General features: G+C 39.7%; 2 protein-coding genes across 2 annotated transcripts; one reads left to right on the forward strand and one right to left on the reverse strand.

Moving 5' to 3' along the window:
• Positions 1 to 434: 434 nt before the first annotated feature.
• Positions 435 to 3076, forward strand: pmch (pro-melanin-concentrating hormone). Its single transcript, XM_073838181.1, has 3 exons — positions 435 to 704; positions 1318 to 1486; positions 2924 to 3076. Exons 1-3 carry the CDS (start codon positions 459 to 461, stop codon positions 2971 to 2973), a joined length of 465 nt encoding a protein of 154 aa, XP_073694282.1. The 5' UTR covers positions 435 to 458; the 3' UTR covers positions 2974 to 3076.
• A 24-nt stretch (positions 3077 to 3100) lies between these two features.
• On the reverse strand, positions 3101 to 17734 carry parpbp (PARP1 binding protein). The gene is made up of 10 exons (XM_073838180.1): positions 17581 to 17734; positions 16077 to 16310; positions 15876 to 15986; positions 14902 to 15072; positions 14600 to 14754; positions 9050 to 9227; positions 8766 to 8947; positions 8001 to 8082; positions 4465 to 4660; positions 3101 to 3708 (listed from the first exon to the last, which is right to left on the reverse strand). The coding sequence occupies exons 1-10, from the start codon at positions 17728 to 17730 to the stop codon at positions 3398 to 3400; spliced, it is 1770 nt and encodes a 589-aa protein (XP_073694281.1). The 5' UTR covers positions 17731 to 17734; the 3' UTR covers positions 3101 to 3397.
• Positions 17735 to 18403: the final 669 nt, after the last annotated feature.

The following is an 18403-nucleotide window of genomic DNA, read 5'->3' on the forward strand; positions in this document are numbered from 1 at the left end:
AGGCAGCACCAAGGGAATTGGAGTCATCCGATAGATGACGATGTCTCACAACAGGTATTCTTCCATCTCTAGGCTCATATCCAACGTTTTCACTGGATTATTACCACTGCATAGACAAAATATGACCTCGACGCACAACCTCTGACCTGCTGCATGAGCTCGACAAACTAAGTTATGGCAGGGGGTATGAAAGCTATATTGGAAGGGGATGCCCTTTCTCCAGATTCACTGACAAACATTATTTGGCCTTTCACAAAACCACAGTGGGGTCTTTTAGAAAAAACGAAAACCATTCAAAATATAATCCTCCTGCTCATGTCAAGGTGAACGACTTTTCACCAAAAGAGAGCCAAGGAAATTATCATGGACAACTCATCATCATCAGACACTATAAAAGCACACATCTGATTCTCCAAGCCAGGTTCCTGCAAGCAAACCAACCAACATCACCCAAGATCATGGCATCTTCCTACATGGTCGTCTTTACACTTGCACTTTTAGTTGAGTTAACTACTCGCTCAACAACAGCTTTGCCCAAAGTTAAGATGGATGAAGAACATTTAGACCAAGATAGAATGGTGTCAATAGCAGGAGAAGACGGTGTAAGTGAAATGGGACCTGGGCAACTCACCTTCAGAAGACACCCCATCATAGAAGGCAGACTGGTGGACGAAGACGGGACAAAACGCATCTTCATACTTGCTGTAAGTATTTGCATGTTTGTTTTAAATTCTGTTACCTCAGGTAAAAACCAGAAATTCCATAATTGTATTTGCTAACATTTACATGCAAATTTTAGTCAGTACAGTCCAATTTCGCTGGTGTGGTATGAATCAGATGACCTTTCTATGGGTACCAAACAAAGCTTTCTCAATTCGAGGCTGAATTGTACTCACATTGCTACAATTATCAGTGCAGTAATGGAACAGTCGTAGAGGACTATGGGAAGGACACGGTCACAAGAGGGGAAATGGAATCTATGGATAAAAGGGCCCACAGTGATATTGTGAAAATTGGCTAAGCGAGGCATGGGAAACTTTGTCGCAATTTGACACATTTCTTCCATGTGGGGCTCCATGCGCCGGCTTTGCTCCAGTAGTTGGGGAGCAGTTATGGAGAGGGATCTTGAGGCTGCCCTTGGGCGTGTGTTGTTCAAATTAACTTAAACATCTCCAGGTGTGGTTTCAGACTTTAATACAGCAGGAAAAATGCCTGTAGAGGGAGCAGTGTTTTGGGTTGAGCTTGGGCTGCTTCTGTTCAAGTGGCTATCCCAAGTTCTAAAGTGCTGACTAAAAATGCCTTTCCATTTTCCTCCAGGACACAGGAATAAAAGGGTCTATTGGGAGGGAGGGAAACCTTGGCTTTTCAAGAACCTTCCCTGTGCTGCCGCCACGTGGGACAGATCACGCATTGGATGGATTCAACGTGAGGGATGAGCGACGTAGCACAGATGATGTCATTCCCATGGGCAGGAGGGACATAGATAGTAAGCACTGCCAAGTTTCTTATCTTCTGGCTCTCCGTCCTCTTAGATATTATTACATTGCCATGGAAGTAGACTGATATGCTTAAGGGCTACTTTACATTTTACATATACAAGTATAGTTTTATGACATTCTAAAAACAGTCTACCCAGTGATGGACTGGCTATCCATCCAGGCTTCCCTGCCTGTGGCACGAGATGCTGGGACAGGCTCCAGTATCACTGAGAGGACAAATGGTTTGAATCAACGGCTAGATGGAAAACATTTTAGAATTTATTTTTTAATTTAAAAACATTGTTTTTAGGTGGCATATTACCAAACCAAGAAAACCAAGGAGCTTAAGAAAAGAGCAAAACCTAATATCCATAACTGAAAAACTGAAAACAAAAGAAATAGAGCTAGACTAGTTGGTCGCCCCATTGAAAAAGTGTTCAAAACCCCTCTACAACTGGCATAACGGACCAGCAAACCAGCTTAGGTTGTTTCAAAGGGATAGTTCACCCAAAAATTACAATTTGGTTGTTAAACACCCTCATGTTGTTCCAAACCTGTAAGATGTTCATTCGTCTGCAGAGCACAAATAAAGATACTTGTGACTTTGGACCACAAAACCAGTCATAAGTAGCACAGGTATATTTGTAGCAATAGCCAACACCACATTGTATGGGTCAGAATTATTTTTCTTTTATGCCAAAAATCATATGGATATTAAGTAAAGGTCATGTTCAATGAAGATATTATGTAAGTTTTCTACCATAAATATCAACTTAATTTTTGATTAGTAATATGTATTGCAAAGAACTTCATTTGGACAACTTTCTCGATTTTCTCAATATTTCGATTTTTTGCACCCTCAGATTCCAGATTTTCAAATAATTTCAGCCAAATGTTGTCCTAATCATATTTATTCAGTTTCCAGATTATATATAAATCTCAATTTAAAAAAAAAAAAATACTTATGACTTTTATGTTTTGTGGTCCAGGGTCACATTTTTGATGAAATTCGAGAGCTTTCTCACCATGCATATACAGCAATGCAACTACCACATTTAAGATCCAAAAAGGTAGTAAGGACCATAATTTAATGAAGCTACGAGAATACTTTGTGTGCAAATAAAACAAACATAACGACTTCATTTTAGGAAGCTATGAGAATAGAAATTGTTGAATAAAGGTTGAACCACTGATGTCACATGGACTATTTTAAAGATGTCCTTACTACCTTTCTGGGCCTTGAACATGTGAGTTACGTTGTTTCCTCAGTAGGAGAATCTCAATTTGTGTTCTGAAGATATTTGGAACGACAGAATTTATTTTTGGGTGTACCATCTCTTCCATCTTTAGGCAGAGGATATACCAGTAAGTATACAAGTAGCCTTCCAATTACATTTAATGCTAAATTTCCTTCCTTAATCCTAAATTTCCTGTTCTCTTCACAGTGCTGAGGTGCATGATAGGAAGAGTATACAGGCCCTGCTGGCAAGCTTGAAAATGGAGCAGCTGACAAAGCACCTGCATGACTTTCCCAGCTCTCTTCTGATCCTTGAAGATACTCCAAATATATAAAGATGACAAACATACTTGTATGATTTAAAAAGAACTGAAATAAAAGTTTATTAAAATCTGCAAAGTCATGTTCATGATACTTCAGCCACACAATCCTGAAATAAAATGATAAAGTCCTTTCTCTTCCAACTCATAATTCTCCCATTTACATCTCAAATATGCACACACACAAATATATACACACACACATCCCATCAGTAAAAATTGTGAGAAGAGTGACATTTAAAGCATTTAAAGAGCCATTTCAAATCAAAAATAAAGTTTAGAACAACATTCAGATGGACTTTGACTACTAATAAATAAAACCTAACTTAATTGGCAAAACAAAGCATCTTTGCGGATATAAATTACAGTCTGAAAAAGCCGGTGAGTTTGCCCTGACCAGCAATGAGCTTCTTGCCGGCAGCTTTAACATTCTTTTTTCCCGGGCCTCCGGTGGGAGCCTTGGCAGGGGGTCTTTTCTGAGGGGGCTGGTTCTCCTCTCTTCCTTGCTCAGCGCACTCTCTATTGGCGAGCTTTCTCTTTGAGGTCCCGGTTGCTCTTCTGAGCTGTTCTGGCTGGGTCTTCTTCCCACCTGCTCGGTTCCAGGCATTTCCACTATGTTCCCCCAGAGCGGATTGGCCGGGACCTTCATGCCTTAAGTTAGTGGCCTCTGGGTCTATATCCACAGAAAAACAAGAAAGGGGGGGGGGGGACAAAAGAAAAACATTGGACTTTGAGAATAAGGTGAAACAATGAGCAGGAACACAAAAAAAAAAAAAAAAAAAAAAAAAAGGGGGAGGGCTGAGGACGGAAGGGTAGAAAAGGTTATGATGAAATTGCTGACGTTAGTCTGCACTTTAACAGGCGGTGTGTTTATTTTACAACAGTGAAACTGAACATTTGTCATGTAACCTGGTGGAGCGAAGCCTGCATTCCCACAAAAAGCAAGCGAGGGGGGGAAAGGAACGTGTGCTCTTAAGAGTTTTTACAACAGATGTGGGGGCAGCCAGGTTTTATGGGATGGGGAATCGTTTAAAGGTTGATCTTAAGTACCAGTCCCCAAGCAGGGACTGGGCAAGGAGCGAGGCCTGGGCTGTGGAGGTGGGCCCGGGCATCTTTCCGACCGTGTGGCGTCAGAAAAAGGGAGTGCTTCTGCGTGTGTGTGCGCAGCAAACAGACCAAGCATGAAGGTTATTCAGTACACTAAGAACTGAGCCCCCTCTTAAGAAGAGAGAAAGCCAAAAAAACACTTAAAACCCCATGAAATAACTTAATCAGCGTAGATTCCTTGTCGAGTGATTGCAGTGGGTGGGACATTCGCATTCTAGAGAGCTTGTGATAGGACGTGAACCTCTGGCATCATCATAAATTTATGAAAGAAAGTGAAAAAACTACTTCTGCATGGCGTCTTTAAATGTGGCAGAGGCACTACCTTTGAGACGGACATCCATTCCAGTGGGGTCTTGCTTTTCCTCCATGGTCACATGTAAAGGTGTGGGTTTTTTGGGTGCAGGGTGCATACAGGTGGGAAGTTGGCTGGTGCTGGGAAACTCCAACACCCGGTTGAGTGGCAGCTCATCGTCCTTGTATGTGCATGCAAACTGAGAGCGGATGGTTGGCCGCACAACCTAAAAACGAAAAAGTGTTAAATTACAGCAAATATATAAAAATGCTACACATTACAGCTATTAAAAAAAAAATAACACTTTTGCTCATGTCACATGGACTATTTTAACAATGCCTTTACTACCTTTCTAGGGTCAATGCAGGGTCAGAAAGCTCTCGGATTTCATCAAAAATATTCTAATATGTGTTCCAAAGATGGATGAAGGTCTTACGGGTTTGGAACGACATGAGGGTGAGTAATTAATATCAGAACTTTCATTTTTGGGTAAACTATCCCTTTAAGTTTGTAAAACATTAATATAATCAACGAATTATGTATGACACAGTGGCACTGCTACAAAAGGACAAATGACGGTTCAATCCGTTGTCCAGAAACTCTCCCACACAGACCTCAGGTCATCAGGCCGTCCGTATATTCGAGCCCTGCTAATATAACTGGGTGGACATGACCACATCTAAAAACTTATGAGAATGACTACCAAAAAAAAAAAAAGGATAAATATTGCGGTCCAGAGGCCGGCGTGAGGAGCATGAAAAAAGGAAATGGTAGCTCGCACAGGCATAGTGAAACTCTAAGGTCTCCAGAGTCTCAGAAGCGCTGATCCACCTCTTTCAGGGCCTTTGATCCATCCCTGCTAAGGATTATCAGGATTCAAGGCTCTCTCCCTTCAGGCTAGCCGGCCACAGTAGGAGTGGAATTCAGAAAAGTAAAAAAAATAAAAAATACTGCAGGCATAGTTGGGTGGGACTGCAAAAGCGCAGAGAAAATGGGGAGGTGGGTGTATGAAAGGCGGGGATCAAAGCTTGAGTGCAGCTTTTTCAAAGCACTTCTCAAAGGGGCACCTAAAACAACAGTATCGCTCAGACTGGGTGATTTCGTATAGGAGGCTTATATGGTACATTGGGCAGCCCTGACTGTACGCCCAAGAAAAACGGCGACAGGCTGGGTCCACCAGCTACTTCCGCTGATATGAACGTCATCAAGCCCTCAAAAAGATGAGGTGTGTCTGCGTGTTTGTGAAGCACACAATGAAGTGACGCATGGTTGAATAACACCTGTTCTGGGACAAACCCACTGAGCCAGCTGACACAGCACCAGTAGCAGTGATATTATGACTCCATTTACATGCGGTATTAACATCGGATCAAATTATAAGTGGTCAGTTGAGACACATTAGTGGTCACGGTTTTCGCTTGGTAGTAATGTGTATCGAATAGGTTGAAGCAATTTGAGGGGAGGATTTCTGATTATGCAGTTGAAGTCAAAAGTTTACATACACCTTGCAGAGTCTGCAAAATTAATTTGAGCAAAACGAGGGATCATACAAAATGCATATTGTTTTACCATTTAGTACTGACCTGAATAAGATGTTTACGTATAGAGGAATAGTTGAAGATATACATATTAATCTTTTCAAAAATTGTACATACGCTTGATTCTTAATACTGTGTTGATATCTAAATGATCCACAGCTGTGTTTTTTTCGAACTTTCCAACATTGACTATGATTTTGAGATCCATCTTTTCACACTGAGGACAACTGAGGAACTCATGTACAACTATTACAGAACGTTCAAATGCTCACTTGTGCTTCAGAAGGAACCACAATGCATTAAGAGCTGGGGGGTGAAAACTTTGAATTTGAAGATCAGGGCAAATCTAACTTATTTTGTCTTCTAGGAAACATCTTTCGTAGCTTCTGAAAGGCAGTATTACATGGTTGTATTAGGGCAAAATAAGAAAAATGAACAAAAAAACCTTTCAGTTGGTAAAATAATTAACATTTTAGAGATTCGGCAAGGTGTATGCAAACTTTTGACTTCAAATGTATACTACTCTATGTCAGCATTTTATTGAACGTTGAATAATAATAATAATAATAATAATAACAACAACTTAATATAAAGTGTCATTATCCATACATATCCAGGGTGTTTTACCTGTCTCTTCTGGCCTGAGATGCTAGGATAGGCTTCAAGACCCCACTTTATTAATAATATTCTATTATTAATGTCTACTTACTAAAACATAATGTTGTCTAATATCCATCTGTAGTGACACTTACATACTTTTTCAAATTTTCCACATCACACATTTTGGACCCCATTTACACCTATACTTAGGACCAACTACTTGAGATCGGGTTACCAGATACAGATCTTAATACCAGAGGCGTGTTTTTAAATGGACATTTGTAGCAGGAAATATACTTACGTTAGGTAAAAATGTCCTGCCATCTTTTTATATGTATAATACTGGCCCTCAGTGTATCGACTGGGGTTCATTACGAGTTCATTAAATCTTACTACATAACTGTACTCTTAATAATCTCTCTCTGCAGCCTCACTGCTGGAGAAACCTCTTGATCTCCCGCCTCGTGCCAATCGACGTCAGTTTGTGATGAAACTATTGGAGTACGACTGGATAAAGTCATTCTGCAGACAACAGGAAACAATAACCTTTCAAGTTTCCCTTGCTAGCTGAGTAACGCCACTGATATGGCATGTTCAAAGTGAAATTGATGCAGAAAGCTTCCGCCCGTCCAGTTCAGGAAGCGGTGAGCTGCCCGGGGACCATTACCGCTCACTAACACAGGAAGGCGGCCAGAAAGTGGAGGTCTAAAGAGACATCTGCTAGTGCAATCAAATAAAGAAGCCTTTTAACAAAATGTGCCGAGCATACATGCTCACTGAGCGCTCACCGTTTCTCGTTGGTGACGATGCCCAGTACAAAAAAAAAAAAAAATAATATTACTATTATCACCATTTAAAAATGAGTGTTAGCAATCCAGAAACTAGTTAATGTTGGTTTCAGAAACGAGCTTCTTGACAGACATCGTTTAGCTGCTATTCAGGCCGTCGTTTCATATTAAGGGATTTATATCTTTCAAAAGTTTTATGACCGAACAGTAAAAAAAAAAAAAAAATTCTTATAAGGCCAAGAGATAATACTAAATTTTTAGCACATACGAATGTAATCTTTCTTCTCACAGCCCAGCGGGGCATTTTAAACGTTTTCTGGAAAAGACAAGCTCTAATTGTGCAAGCGTGCATCACTGCCAGGGGTTATTGGTTAAAGTCTGGAGTGTACAGTACAACACTAAATTTCACACTCTGTGGTTGTTTTTTATAACAGGAAACCTGCTGCACAAGCACCATGCATTAATAAAAAAAAAAAACAGCTGTATAAATTTGCACATTACAAAACAGAGGAAGCAGATGATATAGCTCGTGAACGTGCATTACTTGCTGTCTGTTTTAAAAATCAAGTGTCACATTCAATTTTTGTTTGACCGCTATTTGAGACTGGGGTCTCCGCTTACAGCCCCGATGATTCTTTACCTTGGACTTGATGTGTTCTTGTTGGCTCAAGACACGGTTCCGTAAAGGCTTTGGAGAAGATCCTGTGGGAGCTTCTGGAGATCTATAGGTACAAAGTGGGAAGTGAACAAGCTGAATACTTAACAGATTAAAACAAGGTGTTGAAATGCAAATCAAAATTATATAACACTGCAAAAGTAATAAATGTCTTATTTTTAAGCATTATCATTATAATAAATTTACTTAAATTATTATTTTTTAATTGTTAGCATTTAGTTTGTCCTATGACCATAGACAATGAGACAGTTTACCCAAAAATTAGAATTCTGTCATTAATTACTCAGCCTCATGTTGTTCCAAACCTGTAAGACCATTGTTCAGCTTCAGAACACAAATTAAGATATTTGTTATGAAATCCAAAGGCTTTGAGTAACTCTACTGAATGCACGTTGAAGACAGACACAGAAGAGAAGAAATTGTTAAATAAAAGTCGTTACTTTTGTTTTCTCATGGCCAATTAAATTCCACTCGAAGCACTGATGTCACATGGACTATTTTAACAATGTCCTTAATACCTTTCTGGGTCTTGAACATCTATACAGGGTCAGAAAGCTCTCGGATTTCATCAAAAATATCTTAGTTTGTGTTCTGAAGATGAACAAAGGTTTTACAGGTTTTGAATGACATGAGGGTGAGTAATCAGTGACAGAATTAAAATTTTTGGATGAACCATCCTTTTAACAGTTTCACATAAATACTGTATTACAGCGAGGTGGTATAACTCACTTGTAAAGGCTAAGAAGACAAGCTCCAGAGCTGCCATTAAGAACCGCATGATCTTCAGAGAGCAGTTCCGCCTTGTTCCTGCAGGGCGGTGCTAGTGCTTCCTCATCCAAAAGAGTCATTAGAACCTTCACTGTCTCTCGGCCCCCATAGGCAGTGGAGTGGTTAATAGCATACGCTTTGGGCTAAAAAGGAAACATTGTGTCTTACTAATAAGGTAAAAAAAAAAAAAAAAAAAAAAAATACAAATTTGGATAAGATGTAATGTGTCTATGACTATGTTTTACCCTAGCTGGACTGATTCCTGTGCCAACCACTGAATTTGTCTGCATGGCGTGTATTTGACTGATTCGTTCCTTCAGACTTTTGGCTGTATCCTCTGCTGCAAGGTACACTGGGTCTCCATTACTGCGGCCTTTGACCAGGGAGGCTCTAATACAAGACACCAGTTTGGATCCAGCTTCTCTGTTGGAAGAAAACAGTGCAATGCTTTCAATTAAAAACACCTATTTTCATATTTGTGACCCTGGACCACAAAGCCAGTCATAAGAAGCATGGGTATATTTGTAGCAATAGCCAACAATACATTTTATGGGTCAAAATGATCGATTTCTCTTTTATGCCAAAAATCATTAGGATATTTCGTACATTTCCTACCATAAATACAAAGAGATTGTGGGTACGATGGGTACTCAAAATAGTAATTACTTGTGCTTATCCTGATTGTTGCAACCGATTAAAAACTAAAAGATTACGTTTGCTCATGCAAACTCATCCGGGAGTGTTGACTTTTCACAGACTCTCAATTTTTTGAGTTCAATTTGGTTTTGGCTGTGTACATGTTTTTTGACTCTCAAGGCCATGGAGCTCATTGATCATTGATTCACTTTTAAAATGGTAGTTGTAGAGGACACAACCATTCTACAATGATAATCTATTCACTCCTTTTTTTTTTAATCCCCAAAAAACCTCAACACACTCAATTATCAAGCCGTTTTGATTTTCTGAACAGTACAACATCACACTGCTCAGGGCCCACCCAGTATCCCTGACGGCCTGTCCCATATTAGCATATTTCCGCCCTCACCCAGTTGTACACTGTCCATCATTTTCCCCAAGCTCGAGCAGCTGTAGCGACAACAATGTTTCGTAAGCAATGCAGGTGTTTTGTATTTGGATGTAAAAGTGAACATAAGAGTCTTCATTTTCTCCCAACATCAGAGTCACTGAGGACGCAGTGGATTAGTTACGTTTTTGATAGTAACATGCCGCCAAATACACACAAAGAAAGGAAGAGGGGGTGGAGTCAGCAGTAGCTCATTAAAATTTAAAGAGCCATGCACCAAAATGGCTCACTGTGAACAGAGCAGTTTTTGGACAAAAAGGTGTTGTTTTACACAACCATTGAGACATTAACCAAAGTATGTTGCAGACAGAAGACCCTAATGAATCATATCAACTTGTGGAAAATGGGCATCTGATGTCTAAATCTAAAATGTCACATCAATCTCTCAGCTGGGAAAAGAAAAGACCAAACAAAAGTCTAATTTAGGTGGTTTAGTTAATTATTCAACACAAGAAGCTGCATGGTTTGCAGTGTTGTGGGAAACTGTTGTATATTTAAAGCAACACTAAGTAACTTTTCCCTCAATGCTCCCTCTACAGGTTAGAAGTGGAATTGTCCATTACCGCTGTCGTAAATAATTTAGCCTACCGTCGTGTCACATGCACGTTATTTGTTTGAAAGGCTATCCAGGACCGGCTTTGGAAATAACGATGTCCAGTGACAAGGTAGAGTATGTTGTATGACTTTATAAAAGTGTGAAAACCTTTTGTGAAGCCTGCCGTAAAACAAGTCGCATTTGTAGTTTAATTTGAACTACAAAACCGCGACCCGACGATCCAAACTTACATAGTGCTGTTATGGCTGATAGAGGGTCGCAAAGCGAATACGAAAGTGCTGTTTCACCCTGTTATGAGTTGAACCACTGACATGAGTTCGGAAACATTATTTTAAGGTAAAAAAAAAAAAAGTTACTTAGTGGGGCTTTAACATTCTGAACACATTATTCAGGGATCCCACACATCTTGACCATTGAATTTCCATGAGTTTTCCATAACCTTTCCACTTTGTGATTACTAGATTTTTAAAAGATTTGCTTATGAATCATTCAAACCAATTTGTGAACCGCTTTGCCTTTAAAAACAATGATTCCCGTACAAATAACTATGGCTTGGAAGAAAGTTTCTAGATCTCTATGTATGTTATTAGATCAACATCTATAACAGATTATTATTATTACTGTAAGGGGGCAGCCATGGCCTAATGGTTAGAGAGTCGGACTTGTAACCCAAAGGTTGCAGGTTCGAGTCCCAGGTCCGGCAGGGATTGTAGGTGGGGGGAGTGAATAACCAGCACTCTCTTCACCCTCAATACCACGACTGAGGCGAGTCAGTTTGAGCAAGGCACCGAACCCCCAACTGCTTCCCGGGCGCCGCAGCAATGGCTGCCCACTGTTCCGGGTGTGTGTTCGTTCACTACTGTGTGTGTGCACTTGGATGGGTTAAATGCAGAGCACAAATTCCTAGTATGGGTTACCATACTTGGCCTCACTTCACCTCCTTTCCTTCCTTTAGTTCCAACTAATTGAATAGTTAAATGTATTAATTTGTATAAAATTAATACCAAGTTATTATTGCTAACATAACTAATCCCCTGCTTTTAAAAATACAGTGTTTCCCATAACTGTTGAAGTCCTGATTATTAATTATTTGTTATATAAAGAGGTTTGTTGCAGAAAAATGATTTTGCTTGATTAAAATCTAGTGTGACCACTCTATAACTCATGTAAAAATGCGGTCTAGGAGGGTCCAAGAGGTTTTCGTGCCAGACCAGTGCTATTGCTGCAATCCACCTCACTTTATGTGTGAATATATGAAGAGATTAATAAATGTAAACATTTGGGCTGCAGCGGGAAAGAGGCCGCCCTGAATCCCTGACCTTGCTTTTGTGAAAGAGAATTACAGTAACAGAATCATCTGGGAAAACAGATGTTAGCTGTACGAGAGACCCCGATTCCCCCGTAAAGAGTGTTTGTGTGTGGTAATACAGTACTCCATAAGGTGCTGGGAGGTGGGGAACTGCACAGGCAGGGTAGCAGGCCGATGAAAGACCCCTTTTGGCTGAGCGCTCGCACTCTCTCATCGGAATAAAGAGTCGTGGTGGTGAACAGGACCACATGCAGCAGGTTCAAGGCACTTCCATCAAAACTGAAGTTGATGCACAAGATGCACTGCAGGAAATGACCTTGCGTCCTCTTTGAATAACTCAATCATCTATTCAATTCAGCTCCATGTGTTGTGCTGCCAAACGTCTAGTGGATGTTTTGAAGTGCTAGTTATCATGGTGAAATCTCAGTGTTATGACGTTTAATCAGAGTTATCAAACTAAGGAGGGACAAAGCCACCATTTGCTGTTCGGTACAACACACTTTGATGTTGCTCAGATAAACATGCTTGAACAATTCAGGCGATTTCATTAATACTGATGCAGACGTCATTAAAGGTTGCTTTTGAGAAGAGAAACACGCGTTGATAGATGGTAGCAGGTAAAAGACAAGAAAATCAGTTTTTAAGATAGGACGCGACTAACAGATCCACAAATGCAGATAGCAAGTACATTTTCTTTGGTCAAAACAAGGCGAGAGAAAATCTGCAGTAGAAATCAAAGGCTTTTCTACGCTCATGTGGGGTCGAGCACTAATGACAGGCAAGTCAAAGCTAGGTCATGACTGTCCTGGCTTTTTAAATTAAAAGCCAATTATCTTAGCATACAGCATGTGCAAATTTTTTTGAATGCATACCTCAATGACGTACAACATCAGCCGAAAAGAGCAATATAGAACAGACATGGTGCATGACATGTTATTATGTTATCACATAACGCAATGAACTTAAAATGACCTCCCATTTTTTACTGTTATCAATTAATAGGAACATCAGTGATTATTTTGGCCAATATTGACTTTAATTAGAGCTGCAAAATGATTAGTCGCAATTAATTGATATAAAGTTTGTGTTTGCATTAGTGGTGGGCCGTTATCGGCGTTAACGTGCTGCGTTAACGTGAGACTCTTATCGGGCGATAAAAAAAAAAAAAAATCGCCGTTAATCTATTCTCAAATTTGGGTTGGGAGCTGGGTCTAAACTACGTAAGCTATGATGACTTCCACCTTGATATTTTAGCGCGGATGATGTATACCTAGTCGAATTGCACTGTAGGGGGTGAGAACAAGTCTTCAACTTCTGTGAAATTACCACATCAAATGAGACGTGCAAACATAGATGCAGTTATGAAGCCGCTTCAGGGCAGGTGCGTGCTGGGCACGTGCCCCAGTGAAAATCTGCTGTGCCCCAGTAAAATCTCAAATTTGAGTTATAATTTACTTTGATAATCCCGAAATGAAGACATTAAACTATATGCAACAACTGAATTGATGCTTCTAAAAGCAACGCAGTTTAATGGAAGACTATGCACGCAGATATCCATGCCCGTGCCCGTCTGTGTATTTAACGGCGACGCGCACGTCGTGCAGCCTTTTGCGCAGAAGTACTTGGTTACACAAGTTTGTATAGGTAATTATGTTGTAAATGCAATTGTCAAGCAGTTTGTGATGCATTTTGGAAACAGGAGATGAGCGCCTGGTCTAATGCGCCACCTGGCCCGTTCTCGAAGACTTTTAGTCATTATTTGGGTAGCACACATATTCTGAAAATGCCTTCAGCAGAATTCAAATTAGCCATTTTAATCTAGATTAATTCCAAGATTTAATCTAGATTAAAAAAAAAATAATCTATGCCCACCCCTAGTTTGCATACTATATACGTGTGTACTATGTATATTTATTATGTACACACACATATATAAAATCTATATGCTAGTAGTTCATATCATATCGATAAAACTTAATCAAAGAATAAATGACTTTATAAAACAAATACAATTTCTTTTATTAATTTTAGTCTTGAATTCATTTTTTATTACTTTTTGATCTGTATTGGAACTCTGCATTTCCAGCGAAGGCAAACACCTACAGCTGCTATGTAGACTTAAAGGGATAGCTCACCAAAAAATGAAAGTTACACCATGATTCACTCACCCTCAAGCCATCCTAGATGTGATTTTTTTTCTTTTAGATGAATACAGTTAGTGTTATATATATATAAAAAAAAAGCTTTATAAATGGCAGTGAATGGGGCTTAGATAAATTGGATGGATTAAGTCCAATAAAAGTACATAAATCTATCATAAGAAGGTCCACACAGCTCCAGGGGGTTAATAAAGGCTTCTGAAGCAAATCGAGGCATTTTTGAAAACCAGTCTCCTCTTGTCTTATATCAAAATCCTCCAACGTTTTTCTTTACAAATCCTCATTTTGTGCTTCTAATGGGTGAAGAGGGTTTTGTTTTGCTCTCTCCACTTTACTTCCTTGTTCGTCACTTTGTTCAATTATGTCCTTCGCTGTTAGCGCAGTTAGCGGAAATTAGTGATTCACTTCAAACGCATTGATTCACTTCAGAAGGCTTTTATTAACCCCCCGGAGCCATGTGAAGTACTTTTTATGATAGATTGATGCACTTCATCCATCCAACTTTAACCCCATTCACTGCCATTATAAAGCTTGGAAGAGCCAGGGCATTTTTATATAACTCTGATTGCATTCGTCTGATGGCGGGACAGCTAGGGAGAGCATGAATTAATACAATAAATATGCATTTCCAATACAAGATAATAATAATAAAAATAAAAAAAAAACCACACACAAATAAAAACATACCTGGGATTAGAGGTTTCTCCCAAAACTTCTTGACAATGGTCGACAAAATTGAGAAACTCTGATAAACCCTTTACGTGCTTCCTTAAGGGATGAGACTCAGGTGGGGCGTACCCCTTTCCTCCCAGCTGTATGGCTCTGACAAATGATGTTACTGTCTGAATATTAAAAAAAAAAAAAAAAAAAAAAAAAAAAAACACACACACACACACAACACACAAGCATTCACATTATGGTTTAAAAAGACATGTAGTTGAACAAATGAGTGCAAATCTAATTTATCCATTTGAAAAGTGAAAATTCACCAGGAATAGAGATGAGGTGCCGTCACTGGCAGCATGTCTAAGGTCAGTAAAGGCTGTGTGACCCAGAGAGCGACTTGGGTTGTCCAGGGTGTATGCGAGGGCCAAGTCATTCTTAGAGTTTACCAGAAGGCCCAAATAAGAACAGAACACTCTCCTCACAACTCTCTGTATCTGAAAAGAAAAAGTTGAACAACACCTTAGTGGGATAATTGGAAGAGTACTAAAAACACATTAACAAATGTTAACCGAAAGAGTAAAACGGTTTGTTTTTAACAGGAACAGTTCATACTCTTCCGTCCAGCAATACTGATGAGTCAGTTAGCTGACTTGGACTGACGTTGTATAGAGGACGGGCTTTTTCCACAGCCCCTTAAGCTTAAACAGGCCAGGCTCATAAACTTCATCACCCCCAGTATTACAGTGGCAAAGCCCAGCGTCTACTCACACATAAATCAGAGCCCAGCAGAGCAGCTGTGAACAGAACTGGGCAAGAGTAGCAGCAGTTTCAACACACTATACAAAGTGCTTTTAAAAACATCCCGTTCTCATTTTATGATTCTGAATATGATATGAAATTCACGTTCTTCTGAATAAGAGGCACATGCAAGGGGGTGAACTTTAACAGACAAAGACAGCCAGCAAAACAAATCTAGAGTAAGATCTTAACAAAAGTAACAGAATCAGATACTTCGCTAAACTCCACCCTAAACTCCATCTGCATCGAAGACTGACACGGACGAGAAGAAATTGTTGAATTAAGTCGGTTGAACCACTGATGTCACAAGGACCATTTTAATGATGTCCTTACTACTTTTTAGGCCTTGAACAAGGTATTTGTATTGCTGTCTATGAAGAGTCAGAAAGCTCTGAGTAATGACAGAATTTTCATTTTTGGATGAACTATCCCATTAAATGCTTTGAAGCATTTGTGATCATCCCATTTGCTGTCATTACACTGTATTGTGACCATTTACCTGTGGGCTACAGATTCCAGCCTTGTTAGATGGAGTTGCAGGACATACAGGAAGAGGGTCCATTTTCTCCAAACTCTCCTTTTCACCCATGAGAAACTGAAAGAGTTGCATCTAGACATCGAGATAAGGCCACAAATTAAAGATCTTTCAGAAACATGACTGAAAGAAGAACCAAATCTGAGGCCCACTGGCAGCACTCACCGCGGTTAGAGGCTCCTCAGGGTCCTCATTTATCCGAAGCTCCTTGAACGTAATGAAGACGTCAATCAAGTCCACAGTATTGGTGCGTTTCAAAAAGCAGTCGTACTCTTTTCGGATGAGGTCATAGTTCTGTGGAAGAGGGATATCGTTGTGGGATAGCTGGAGCTTATCCAGAAGGAAGTATTTCCAGGCAGCCAAGACTTCACTCAAAGCAACACCAAAGTCCCCATGTTCCTGTCAGGAGGAGAGCAAACACAGGGACGAGCATATTACGCACGACCGCTCCACAGAAAATGTACAGATATGGAACAAAATGTATGATTCAAACTCGCGTGACTCATTTTTCCTACCACTGCATGTATAAGCCTAAATTGCAAACATTTACATTGAGATTAAGAGTGGAGGATCCTGTAGGTTTAAGAAGTAGTGGCCAGGTGCATAGAAAATGCTGTTTAAAGTCCACCTGTGATAGCAAATATGATCCGGGACCACAGAACCAGTCTTAAAGGAGTAGTTAACTTAATTTACAGATATTTTACTCACCCCCTTGTCATCCAAGAGGTTCATGTCTTTCTTTCTTCAGTCGTACAGAAATTGTTTTTTTGAGGAAAACATTTCAGGATTTCTCTCCATATAACGGACTTCTATGGTGTCCCCGAGTTTGAACTTCCAAAATGCAGTTTAAATGCAGCTTCAAAGGGCTCTAAATGATCCTAGCCGAGGAAGAAGGGTCTTATCTAGCGAAACGATCGGTTATTTTCCAAAAACCAGTTACAATTTATATACTTTTTAATCTCTACACAAAGTACACACAGAGCTAGACAAGACAAGCATTCGAAGTTAAAAAGTATAATTTGTCTTTTTTTTTTTTTTTTTATAGAAAATAACAGATCGATTTGCTAGATAAGACCCTTCTTTCCTCGGCTGTGATCGTTTAGAGCCATTTGAAGCTGTTGCAAGTTCAAACTCGGGGGCACCATAGAATTCCATTATATGGAGAGAAATCCTGAAATGTTTCCCTCTAAAAAAACAATTTCCTTATGACTAAGGAAAGAAAGACATGAACATCTTGGATGACAAGGGGGCGAGTACATAATCTGTAAATTTTTGTTCTGAAAGTGAACTACTCCTTTAAGTAGCACGGGTATATCTGTAGCAATAGCCAAGAATGCATTGTATGGGCCATTCCATGAAGATATTTTGTGCATTACCTACCATAAATGTATAAAAACTTTTGATTAGTAATATGCATTGCTAAGAACTTCATTTGGACGATTTCACAATGCATTTTTATGCACCCTTAGATTCCAGATTTTCAAATATTTGTATCCCAGCTAAATATTGTACAACAAACAAACCATACATCAGTGGAAAGCTTATTTATTCAGCTTTCAGATGATGTATGAATCTCAATTTAAAACTATTGACCCTTTTGACTAGTTTTGTGGTTTAGGGTCACATAAGTTATCAAATCGAGTTAATAACAACGCAATATTAACATTACCTGCTTGTTGACCCCGGCCATAGCAAGTTGTAGGACCATCAGCATCCCATCAGCCCCTTGGATGGTGGTCCTCTCAGAGTCTAACACCCTGTGACATTCCCTCCTGAAGACCCTGGTCATTGTCCTCAGGCTTTCCTCCATAACCACCATTATTCAATCTTTGCAAAACGAGCTGCAGGGCCAGAAAACTGAGTAGGTCAGCAATGAACTGATTATGAGCAGACAGCAGAACATACATGCAACCCAGCCAGCATCACGTTTAGCTTTCCAACTCTACCACTGAGCTAGAACAGAGAGTCCGAAGACATCAAGCAAATCACAATAATAGTCAGAAACAAGAGGAGCCCCTTTGCACTTTATTAGGAACAGAACCTCCAAACCTCTTAGGTCAACTTACCAACACTGATATTTAGACGCGTCCTAGGTCTCTAATGCGAAACACATGGGAAAACAGACGCCAGTAGATGTAAGTTATTATAAACTGGTCCGCTGCCTGTAAATTTAAATCCACTTGCCAGGACGTGTGGACCAATCACAGAGCGCGGTGCGTTAGCCACGCCTCCGCCAAACGGAAACAGAATAGTGCCGTTTTGGATTGAAAACACAATTCGTGTGTGTCAGTTGTTGACAAGAAAAGAAATAAAATGTCAAGAAATACGAGAGCTATACCATCCACTTTTAAAATCCGTTTATATGAGTGCAGGGGAGTACATGTTATTTCATTTCGTCTACACAAACTAGCAATAAACCAAACCGTTTTACTATTGTTTATTATATGTAAAATGTTTGATGTAGCGTTTGCATCTTAAGTATATTCCCCACA

This window comes from Garra rufa, chromosome 4 (genome assembly GCF_049309525.1).
Source record: "Garra rufa chromosome 4, GarRuf1.0, whole genome shotgun sequence".
In the NCBI taxonomy this organism is placed as follows: domain Eukaryota; kingdom Metazoa; phylum Chordata; class Actinopteri; order Cypriniformes; family Cyprinidae; genus Garra; species Garra rufa.

Coding starts and splice junctions, on each gene's coding strand:
- pmch (XM_073838181.1), top strand. CDS start 459: ATGGCATCTTCCTACATGGTCGTCTTTACACTTGCACTTTTAGTTGAG. Junction 705..1,317: donor AACGCATCTTCATACTTGCT/GTAAGTATTTGC, acceptor ATTTTCCTCCAG/GACACAGGAATAAAAGGGTC. Junction 1,487..2,923: donor GGGCAGGAGGGACATAGATA/GTAAGCACTGCC, acceptor TTCTCTTCACAG/TGCTGAGGTGCATGATAGGA.
- parpbp (XM_073838180.1), bottom strand. CDS start 17,730: ATGGTGGTTATGGAGGAAAGCCTGAGGACAATGACCAGGGTCTTCAGG. Junction 15,073..15,875: donor CTGGAATCTGTAGCCCACAG/GTAAATGGTCAC, acceptor TTTTCTTTTCAG/ATACAGAGAGTTGTGAGGAG. Junction 14,755..14,901: donor GCACCTCATCTCTATTCCTG/GTGAATTTTCAC, acceptor TTTAATATTCAG/ACAGTAACATCATTTGTCAG.